The following is an 11,652-nucleotide window of genomic DNA, read 5'->3' as shown; positions in this document are numbered from 1 at the left end:
TTTTTTGTAATGAATAGTGGGACTAGAGATGAGCGAACTTACAGTAAATTCGATTCGTCACGAACTTCTCGGCTCGGCAGTTGATGACTTATACTGCGTAAATTAGTTCAGCCTTCAGGTGCTCCGGTGGGCTGGAAAAGGTGGATACAGTCATAGGAAAGAGTCTCCTAGGACTGTATCCACCTTTTCCAGCCCACCGGAGCACCTGAAAGCTGAACTCATTTATGCAGGATAAGTCATCAACTGCCGAGCCGAGAAGTTCGTGACGAATCGAATTTACAGTAAATTCGCTCATCTCTAATTGGGACTATGAGACTAAACAACTCCAAGCATATGTTGTGCAATACAAAAGTGTCAACTATTTAGCCTCCAACCATTGATCTTAATCCCATAAACCAACACACTTGCAGAGAAACGGCTAGTGCGCATGCGTCATCAAGCTTTTTTTTTTTTCGGCATCGGCCTGTAAAAACTGCAGCCCGCCGGTAGATGTCGCTAGTCGGCGCTTTCTTGTAACAAATCTCATCTATGCCTGAATAGATACGTTCGTTTGCTCCGCTCTATGGTTTCCTACTACCCCCCCATTCCTCCTCTCTATGGTAGCGTTGCCCTGGTGACGTTGTTCTGCTCTTCCGGGTCTTGCTGACCTCAGAGTAAATGTGAGGACAGCCGGCGGCTGCTGATTCCAGGTGACTCTAAAGTGTTTTATGAATAGGAATAATTGTTACTGGTTATCATTGTTTTCCATGTTTTACTTTGTTGCTGTTCACATTACAATTTCGCACACGTGTCATCTCCCTTTAAACGCTTTCAGTAGGACAGATTAAAGGCTCAATTGTGTATTATAACAACATAATACAGTGTTTTCAAACGAGGGTGCCTCCAGCTGTTGCAAAACTATAACTCCCAGCATGCCCGGACAGCCAAAGGCTGTCCGGGCATGCTGGGAGTTGTAGTTTTGCAACAGCTGGAGACACCCTGGTTGGGAAACTCTGCCCTGGGCAATCACTAATGTAAACCTTTGACTGTCCGGACATGCTGGGAGTTGTAGTTTTGCAACAGCTGGAGACACCCTGGTTGGGAAACTCTGCCCTGGGCAATCACTAATGTAAACCTTTGACTGTCCGGACATGCTGGGAGTTGTAGTTTTGCAACAGCTGGAGACACCCTGGTTGGGAAACTCTGCCCTGGGCAATCACTAATGTAAGCCTTTGACTGTCCGGACATGCTGGGAGTTGTAGTTTGGCAACAGCTGGAGGCGCCCTGGTTAGGAAACCCTGCCTTGAGCGATCACTAATATGTCTTTGGCTGTCCGGGCATTCTGGGTAGTTTTGGAACAGCTGGAGGCGCTTCTAGTTCTGCAGCGCCCGCGGCCCACTGTCTTTCAGCGCTTGCAGGGGGAGGTGACCGCTTCCGTTCTCCGTCCTGCGCCCGCGGCTCACAACTCATTCATTTCCAGCGCCGCGGCTCACGGGAGGAAAAGGAGATCAGCACCTGCGGGTACCATGATTAGTCCCCCAATATGGGGACAGCGCTGCGGCTGATAGTTCAGGACAGCGCCCCACGGGTGATATATGATTAGTTCCCAAGCGCACTGCGGCTTATAATTCATTTGGGGGGGGGTATGGTGGTAAGGGGGAAATTAGTGTGAAAAAAATACCATCAAATACTGTGGAACCGCCATAAGTTTGAAAAATACCAAAAAATGATACACCTTTTTGGTCATACAGCCCAGCACTGTCCTGTGAGTTCGACGGTATCCCCTGTGGATAGGGGATAATTTGTTTTTTGCTGCAGATGTCCTTTAAAGCGTACCTCTCATCAAAAAAACTTTTGATATATTATAGATTAATGTCTGCAGAATAACTTTACAATTGCATGTTATTAAAAAATCTGCTTCTTTCTATTTAATTTTCCACTTTGAAGACATGACCACTAGGGGTCTCCCTACCAGTCCTGGCAGCAAGCATTTCAGACTCATGCTGGAGTCCTAAACACTACGAGCTACCAGTCTGCTTTGTTCACAAAGGAGAACACTCAGAGCTGCCAGCCTGCTTTGTTCACAGCCTGTTTGGCTGTGAACAAAGCAGGCTAGCAGCTCTGAGTGTTTAGGACTCCAGCATGAGTCAGAAATGCTTGCTGACAGGACTGATCGGGAAAAATACAATAGGAAGAAGTATATTTTTCATTAACATGCTATTGGAAAGTTATTCAACATTCATTAATCTAAAATATATCAAAAGTTTATTTGATGAGAGGTACCCTTTAATATTACAGAGAAGGCAGGAAGGTGACTAGAACCGTAAAGAAGGATAAGATGTGACCTTCTACAGAAGATCAATAACAAGTGTGGGGACGCCAGCGAAGTCCTTATCAGAAGAGCAGCAGGTGAACAAACAGAACCAGCAGTCACCTTGTACCTTATAGGAATCCATACAGTGACCTGGAGATCTGCTTCACTTATGGGAAGCGGCTGTGAAAAATGCACAAGTTACATTCCCACATCAGTGTTATATAAGCAGTCATATCTATCTATCTATCTATCTATCTATATATATATATATATATATATATATATATATATATATATATTGGTCCCTCGACTTACAATGGACTCAGGTTACAATATTTTAGTTTTTCTCTGGACCATTGTAACTTGAAGCTAGACTCAACATACAATATACACAACATGCAATGCTACGGACACTCCAGATCTGCAAAACATGTCAATAGCGGAAGAACTGACCAATCAGAATGGATATTCACTGGTAAAACCCCTGTATTACTGAAGTGTATGCACTGACTGGTGTCTGGTAGCGCCCCCTACAGTACAGGGAGCTATTACATGTTCTGTACTACTCTTTACCTGTATTAATGAAGTGTATGCACTGACTGGTGTCTGGTAGCGCCCCCTACAGTACAGGGAGCTATTACATGTTCTGTACTACTCTTTACCTGTATTACTGAAGTGTATGCACTGACTGGTGTCTGGTAGCGCCCCCTACAGTATAGGGAGGTATTACATGCTCTGTGCTACTCTTTACTTGTATTACTGAAGTGTATGCACTGACTGGTGTCTGGTAGCGCCCCCTACAGTACAGGGAGCTATTACATGTTCTGTACTACTCTTTACCTGTATTACAGAAGTGTATGCACTGACTGGTGTCTGGTAGCGCCCCCTACAGTACAGGGAGATATTACATGTTCTGTACTACTCTTTACCTGTATTACTGAAGTGTATGTAGTGACTGGTGTCTGGTAGCGCCCCCTACAGTACAGGGAGGTATTACATGTTCTGTACTCTTTACCTGTATTACTGAAGTGTATGCACTGACTGGTGTCTGGTAGCGCCCCCTACAGTACAGGGAGATATTACATGTTCTGTACTACTCTTTACCTGTATTACTGAAGTGTATGCACTGACTGGTGTCTGGTAGCGCTCCCTACAGTACAGGGAGGTATTACATGTTCTGTACTCTTTACCTGTATTACTGAAGTGTATGCACTGACTTGTGTCTGGTAGCGCCCCTTACAGTACAGGGAGGTATTACATGTTCTGTACTCTTTACCTGTATTACTGAAGTGTATGCACTGACTGGTGTCTGGTAGTGCCCCCTACAGTACAGGGAGGTATTACATGTTCTGTACTACTCTTTACCTGTATTACTGAAGTGTATGCAGTGACTGGTGTCTGGTAGCGCCCCCTACAGTACAGGGAGGTATTACATGTTCTGTACACTTTACCTGTACCAGGGATAGCTGCTCATTTGGACACCAGGTGAGGGCGGCTCCATGTTACTTTTTTGGGACACTGTGTGTACTGTAGAGCGACCCTGAAGAAGCTCCTGTCCTCTACATAGACCACTGTTTCCCAACCAGGGTGCCTCTAGCTGTTGCATAACTACAACTCCCAGCATGCGTTGGCTGTCCGGGCATGCTGGGAGTTGTAGTTTTGCAACAGCTGGAGGCACCATGGTTGGGAAACACTGACATGGACACTTATTTTTCTTTAATCCTCACTTTTTCCTATTTTTGGATGACATTTTGGTGGCTTCAGAACCAATTACCGGGTTTCCATAGAGTTCTGGTCTCAACATACAATGGTCTCAACATACAATGGTCGTCCTGGAACCAAATAATATTGTAACTTGAGGGACCACTGCATGTATTGGGGTAGATGAAGTTCCCTGTAGTTTTGGCTCTTTTCACACCATGTTTTTTTGTGGTTTCTTTTGAGGACCTTCATCAGCTTTATATATGGGGTCCTCCATATTTCCACTTCGTTTGCAGCCACAGATTCAGCATTGTTCCTGGCTTAAATTAAAAATAAAAGCCTTTTTGTACCATTCAGAGTCTGTGGTGAGCTACATGACAACCTCTATGGATATTGAACGGTGCAAGTGGTGGTGGTCACTAGAGATGAGCGAACTTACAGTAAATTCGATTCGTCACGAACTTCTCGGCTCGGCAGTTGATGACTTTTCCTGCATAAATTAGTTCAGCTTTCAGGTGCTCCGGTGGGCTGGAAAAGGTGGATACATTCCTAGGAAAGAGTCTCCTAGGACTGTATCCACCTTTTCCAGCCCACCAGAGCACCTGAAAGCTGAACTAATTTATGCAGGAAAAGTCATCAACTGCCGAGCCGAGAAGTTCGTGACGAATCGAATTTACTGTAAGTTCGCTCATCTCTAGTGGTCACCTAGCGTCTGGTAACCGTATGTATATAATACCGTATATTGATGTGTAATGTTCTTTCCTGATCACTCATTGTGGTTTCTTTCTTGTTCAGATCCTGCAGGATGAAGAGGGCTCCGGTGCTTCTCTTCCTGGCCTGGCTCTCCGTCTCTTTCTATTCCGGGATTTGGCTTTTCATGAGTGGGTTCCTGCTGATGAGAATTGAGGTTTCCAACCAGAGTCAGTGTTCTGAGCCTCCGTCTCCTGCCCCTCATCTCCAGGTCGGTGCCTGCTGGTTCCCGCAGAGGTTTGATAAAGCCGTCATAGTCATCATCGATGCCCTGAAATATGACTTTGCCAAATACGACCCAGGAAACCACAACCCAAAACCTTACGAGAACAAATTAGGCGTGATCCATCACCTCACCACTTCGCAGCCACAACATGCCAGGCTGTACCCTTTCCGGGCTGACCCTCCCACCACCACCATGCAGAGGATTAAAGGGTTCACCACGGGCTCCCTGCCCACGTTTGTGGATGTGGGCAGCAATTTTGCCAGTTACGCCATTCAGGAAGACAACTTGATCCATCAAATGGTACAAAACGGTGCGTATGGTCACCATAGGGATTAGACCTCTCCACTCACAACTTATCATGTGTCTTTTTAACACTCTAAACTGGTGTTTTCCAAACAGTGTGTCTGCAGCTGTTGCAAAACTAAAACTCCCAACATGCCCGGACAGCCTTTGGCTGTCCGGGCATGTTGGGAGTTGTAGTTTTGCAACAGCTGCAGACGCACTATTTGGAAAAGGCTGCATTCATACCACGTTTTTGCAGTACAGTTCCCGTATCAGGTTTTTGATGAAAAACTGATTCCTCAAAACCGGACTAAACTGTATCCAAACGTGTGTACAAATTTTAACCTGTATACGGTTAAAAACTGTATACAGTTTAAAAAAATGATGTCCGGTTGCATAAGTTTTTTAAGAAAAAAACGTATACATTTTTAACTTTTCACTCCGTTATGAATAAAGTTTCACTTGTTTGATTGAAATTCCAAGAGAAAAAACTGTGCAAAGTCAAAAACCGTATGGGGCAAACCGGATGGAACCGTACGCCCATACAGTTCTGTACGGTTCCCATTGACTCCCATGTTAAAAAAAAAACAACGTATACAGTTTAATACGGTTTTTTACCCGGACCAAAAACCGTGGTAGACTACAGTTTTGGGTACGGGAAGAAAAATGACAAAACCGTACAAGACGCAAAACAGACACAACCTGATGCATCTTTTGACATACGGTTTACAATGTAGAGTCAATGCGTATATACGGTTTTCAATACGGTTCCGTACGGTTTTCAAAATGCAAACGGATACGGGAACTGTATTGCAAAATGCACCCAGACACTGCTCAAAATTAGACTGCACCCTGTCTGATGCCTTGTTCTATGCCAAAATGTAGTTTTGCCCTCTGTTTTCAGGGTGACAATTATCATCACATGCTCCTCTATAGGAAGCCATCCTCTGGACGTGGGGGGCTGTCCAGTCAGTGCAAGGGTGTGGGAGAACTGGGGGCGGAGCTACATTTTTGCAGAGAACGGGGCCACAGGCAGAGTACATTATATAAATACGTGTCATCGACATATGGGGGAAATCTACCTACAGGGGTTGGTTCTTACCTGTAGAGGGAAATCTACCTACAGGGGTTGGTTCTTACCTGTAGAGGGAAATCTACCTACAGGGGTTGGCTCTTACCTGTAGAGGGAAATCTACCTACAGGGGTTGGGTCTTACCTATAGAGGGAAATCTACCCACAGGGGTTGGGTCTCACCTGTAGAGGGAAATCTACCTACAGGGGTTGGGTCTCACCTGTAGAGGGAAATCTACCTACAGGGGTTGGCTCTTACCTGTAGAGGGAAATCTACCTACAGGGGTTGGGTCTTACCTATAGAGGGAAATCTACCCACAGGGGTTGGGTCTCACCTGTAGAGGGAAATCTACCTACAGGGGTTGGGTCTTACCTGTAGAGGGAAATCTACCTACAGGGGTTGGGTCTTACCTGTAGAGGGAAATCTACCTACAGGGGTTGGGTCTTACCTGTAGAGGGAAATCTACCTACAGGGGTTGGGTCTCACCTGTAGAGGGAAATCTACCTACTGGGGTTGGGTCTCACCTGTAGAGGGAAATCTACCTACAGGGGTTGGTTCTTACCCGTAGAGGGAAATCTACCTACTCGGGTTGGGTCTCACCCGTAGAGGGAAATCTACCTACAGGGGTTGGGTCTTACCTGTAGAGGGAAATCTACCTACAGGGGTTGGGTCTTACCTGTAGAGGGAAATCTACCTACAGGGGTTGGGTCTTACCTGTAGAGGGAAATCTACCTACAGGGGTTGGGTCTTACCCGTAGAGGGAAATCTACCTACAGGGGTTGGGTCTTACCCGTAGAGGGAAATCTACCTACAGGGGTTGGGTCTCACCCGTAGAGGGAAATCTACCTACAGGGGTTGGGTCTTACCAGTAGAGGGAAATCTACCTACAGGGGTTGGGTCTTACCAGTAGAGGGAAATCTACCTACAGGGGTTGGGTCTTACCTGTAGAGGGAAATCTACCTACAGGGGTTGGGTCTTACCTGTAGAGGGAAATCTACCTACAGGGGTTGGGTCTTACCTGTAGAGGGAAATCTACCTACAGGGGTTGGGTCTTACCTGTAGAGGGAAATCTACCTACAGGGGTTGGGTCTTACCTGTAGAGGGAAATCTACCTACAGGGGTTGGGTCTCACCTGTAGAGGGAAATCTACCTTCAGGGGTTGGTTCTTACCTGTAGAGGAAAATCTACCTACAGGGGTTGGGTCTTACCTGTAGAGGGAAATCTACCTACAAGGGTTGGGTCTTACCTGTAGAGGGAAATCTACCTACAGGGGTTGGGTCTCACCTGTAGAGGGAAATCTACCTACAGGGGTTGGGTCTTACCTGTAGAGGGAAATCTACCTACAGGGGTGTGGTCTTACCTGTAGAGGGAAATCTACCTACAGGGGTTGGGTCTTACCCGTAGAGGGAAATCTACCTACAGGGGTTGGGTCTTACCCGTAGAGGGAAATCTACCTACAGGGGTTGGGTCTTACCTGTAGAGGGAAATCTACCTACAGGGGTTGGGTCTCACCTGTAGAGGGAAATCTACCTACAGGGGTTGGTTCTTACCTTTGAGGGAAATTGACCTACAGGGGCGTCCGATCTACAAGGGGCAGGCTTTTCAATGAATAGAATTCATGCGTTGGACGTTTTCCTGTTCTATTGCATTTGATTCACAAGATTGGAGTCCATCCCAGTCTGTGTCACAAGGAGGCACCGGGGTAAGCTGATTAGGCCCCTTTCACATTACAGGTATAATCCTGCTTTTTTACTGCCGTTATTTTACAATAACGGATTAAAAAAAACAAACGGATGCAGTAACTGGTAATAACGGATGATAACTGATGACCATCATCCGTTATTTTTAATGGTTTTTTCTTCTTAAAAAAAAACCTGATGTTGTTCATCCGTTATTACAAGTTACATCCGTTTTTTAACCCTTTTTTGTGAAGCTGTACTGAGCATGCTCAGTACAAAAAACAGATGTTAAAAAACCTGACAATAACGGATGTTTTATAAAACATTTTTGAACATCCGGTTCCCATAGACTTCAGTGTAAAATTTTAACGGTTTTCACCAATTTTTTTTGCCGGACCATAAATTAGTGCATGCACCGTCATTTGTGCTGTTAAAAATAAGGGACATTAGTAAAAAACGGACATGCCTGATGCAAAAGGATGTTAAAAAAAATCCCATTGACACTAATGGGATTTTTTGACGGATATTTTCAGGACTTTTTGCCGGGAGTAATAATGGAGGTTTTTTTTTTTACAGGAGGATACCTGTTGTGTGAAAGGGGCCTTACTCTGTTTTATTTGTGAGTGAATGACTCTTGTATTGTTCTGTATTACAGGGAAGAGAGTGGTGTTCATGGGGGATGACACCTGGGACGGGCTGTTTCCCAAGAAGTTTTACAAGTCTTACTTCTTCCCATCCTTCAATGTAAAGGACCTCCATACTGTGGACGATGGGATCTTACAGCATCTATACCCAACCGGTGAGGGACATAACCCAAATGTTGGAGACCAGGTTTACTAGACAGTCCAGACATATTACAGTGGTTAATGCTGTCTAAGTTTAGACCACTTATTTGCTTACTTTGCACCAACATTTTGGTGTAAATTATGACACATGGCTTCACACACAGGCCACATTCCCTTTCCTGTGACGCCTTTCACCATTTCTCCTAAGCCAATGCCCTTTACCGATTGTCTAAAACTCATAATAAAGCTCAAATTATGCCAGTATTCTGGAACATTTGCAGTAGTTATATGTTATAATCCGGTCGCTGAAAGGTAGAGAGCTCTATTGCTTTTCTATAGAGTCATGTTAGGAAAGCTTTTAAAGGGTACCTTTCATTAAAAAAAAACTTTTGATATATTATAGATTAATGTATGCGGAATAACTTTTCAATTGCATGTTATTAAAAACTATGCTTCTTTCTATTTAATATTCCAATTTTAAAAAATTACCACTAGGGGTCTCCCTACCAGTCCTGGCCGCAAGCCGTTTTTATAGATTTCAGACTCATGCTGGAGTCCTAAATCTCAGACTGCAGCCGGGACACAGACAAGCTCAGCCTGTAAATCAGACAGTCAGGAGCCAACACTGTGCTCATAGCACAGCAGGGCATACTCCTGACTCTGCCTTGCTGCATGCCCTCATTCATTTTACTATGTGAGCTCCGATCTTTCTTCTCTCTCCACATGCAGTTGTAAACAGAGAGGAGAAGACTCAGAGCTGGCAGCTGAGCTTGTCTGTGTCCCGGCTGCAATTTTGGTGAAAGGTACCCTTTTAAAGGGGTTTTCCAGAACTAGAAAAACAGAACTGATTTCTTTCAAAACTGCACCACAACAATCCTCAGGTTGTGTGTGGTATTGCAGTTCAGCTCCATTGAAGTAAATTAAACCAAATTGTAATACCACACACAACCTGAGGACAGGTGTGACGCATTTTTTTGAAAAAAAAAATTTGCTCAGTTTTTCTGTCCCTGGATAAGTGTCTCCTTTTGAGTTTGGGCTTTGCTGATACTTAGACAGGTATAACTCCTATATGACCAATCTGAGCTTTTTATAATCTGAACTCTCTGAGATATCCAGTTTATGAGATCTCTTCACGTTGTTGAAAGGTTTGGGAGATAGAAAGCACTGACATGGCCTTGGTCAGGAGAACCGGCATAACGCCATCCGTCTCCTGGCTAAAATCATTTCTTTTTGGAATACGCCTTTTAATTATTTTTTCCCTGCAGTGCCACCACAGTAAGAAAAACAATTACACAGTGGCCCTGATTTACTACTGGAAACCCCACATGTTTTGTTGGGTTGTGCACCAGATTCAGAATTTGCGCCAAAGTTGAAAAAAAAAAAAAAACCCTACCATCTCTCCATTTTACTGAGAGAACCTTGAAAAAGGGCGTGAACATCGGGAAAGGGGCGTGGCTGTAAAAAGGGGCGTGTCCCAAACATTTTCACAAAAACCCAACATATTTACTAATGTTTTCACCGAAAATGTCGTGGATTTCAGCTGAGGAAATCCAGACAGATCAGAGCAGGTGTAAAAAAATAAAAAATAAATAAATAAAAAGCAAAATGTAGGGAAACCTTAGTAAATGCTGTGAAAAAAAATTGTAGGGAATTAAAAACCACAAAGAAACCTACACAACACTCTTAGTAAATCAGGGCAAGTGTCTGTATTGCAAAGATATTGACCCTGATTTACTAAGAGTGTTGTGTAGTTTTCTTTTTTTCTTTGTGGGTTTTAATTCCCTACAATTGTTTTTCCACAGTATTTACTAAGGTTTCCCTACATTTTTTTTTTTTTTACACATGTTCTGATCTGTCGGGTTTACCTCAGCTGAAATCCACCACATTTTCTGTGGAAACCTTAAAGGGGTACTCCGGTGGAAAACTTTTTTTTTTTTTTAATCAACTGATGCCAGAAAGTTCAACAGATTTGTAAATTACTTTTATTAAAAAAATCTTAATCCTTCCAGTACTTCTTAGCTGCTGAATACTACAGAGGAAATTCTTTTCTTTTTGGAACACAGAGCTCTCTGCTGACATCACGACCACAGTGCTCTCTGCTGACATTTTAAGAACTGTCCAGAGTAGGAGAAAATCCCCATAGAAAACATATGCTGCTATGGACAGAGATGTCAGCAGAGAGCACTGTGCTCGTGATGTCAGCAGAGAGCTCTGTGTTCCAAAAAGAAAATAATTTCCTCTGTAGTATTCAGCAGCTAATAAGTACTGGAAGAATTAAGATTTTTTTAATAGAAGTAATTTACAAATCTGTTTAACTTTCTGCACCCAGTTGATAAAAAATAAAAATAAAAAAAAAAGTTTTCCCCCGGAGTACCCCTTTAATAAATATGTTGGGTTTTGGAGAAAATGTCGGAAACACGCCACTATTTTGTGTGACCACACCCCCATTTCCATTGGCCACACCCTTTTTCGGATTTTCTTAGTAAAATGGAGAGTTTGCAATAATAAATGAGGGCCATAGTGTATCCTCCAGAGTAAAACCCCATCTTTGTAGCTGTTTCCTAGTCTGGTATAAGAAAGCCGTGAACCCCGGACCCCCTTTCCTGTTTAGTTGATTATAAATGATTATGTGAATGGCTTTTGTAAAGCAGACACTACGTGACTTGTCTTAACAGTGGATGGAGGAGACTGGGATGTAGTCATCGCTCACTTTCTTGGCGTTGATCATTGTGGGCACAAGCACGGTCCAGACCACCCAGAGACTGCCAAGAAGCTGATGCAGATGAATCAAGTCATCACGTGAGTGCATCCTCTTATTTTCCTGCTTGTGGTGACTACGGATTAGGGATCGACCGTTATAGATT

General features: G+C 43.9%; 1 protein-coding gene across 2 annotated transcripts in view; it reads left to right on the top strand.

Annotated features, from left to right (window-relative positions):
* The first annotated feature begins 364 nt into the window (after positions 1-364).
* The window catches only part of PIGO (phosphatidylinositol glycan anchor biosynthesis class O), a 37,306-nt gene continuing 26,018 nt past the window's right edge, over positions 365-11,652 (top strand). The window contains exons 1-4 of one of the 2 annotated variants that reach the window (XM_056546986.1): positions 365-689; positions 4,790-5,280; positions 8,659-8,802; positions 11,464-11,587. In XM_056546986.1, coding sequence (XP_056402961.1) covers positions 4,800-5,280; positions 8,659-8,802; positions 11,464-11,587 — 749 coding nt within the window. In that variant the 5' untranslated portion in view covers positions 365-689; positions 4,790-4,799. The remainder of the gene's footprint in view (positions 690-4,789; positions 5,281-8,658; positions 8,803-11,463; positions 11,588-11,652) is intronic. The other variant, XM_056546976.1, reaches the window with a different exon arrangement.

This window comes from Hyla sarda, chromosome 1 (genome assembly GCF_029499605.1).
Source record: "Hyla sarda isolate aHylSar1 chromosome 1, aHylSar1.hap1, whole genome shotgun sequence".
NCBI classification, from domain to species: domain Eukaryota; kingdom Metazoa; phylum Chordata; class Amphibia; order Anura; family Hylidae; genus Hyla; species Hyla sarda.
The sequence above is the reverse complement of the archived record's forward strand: the minus strand, read 5'-3'. Positions and strand labels throughout refer to the sequence as shown.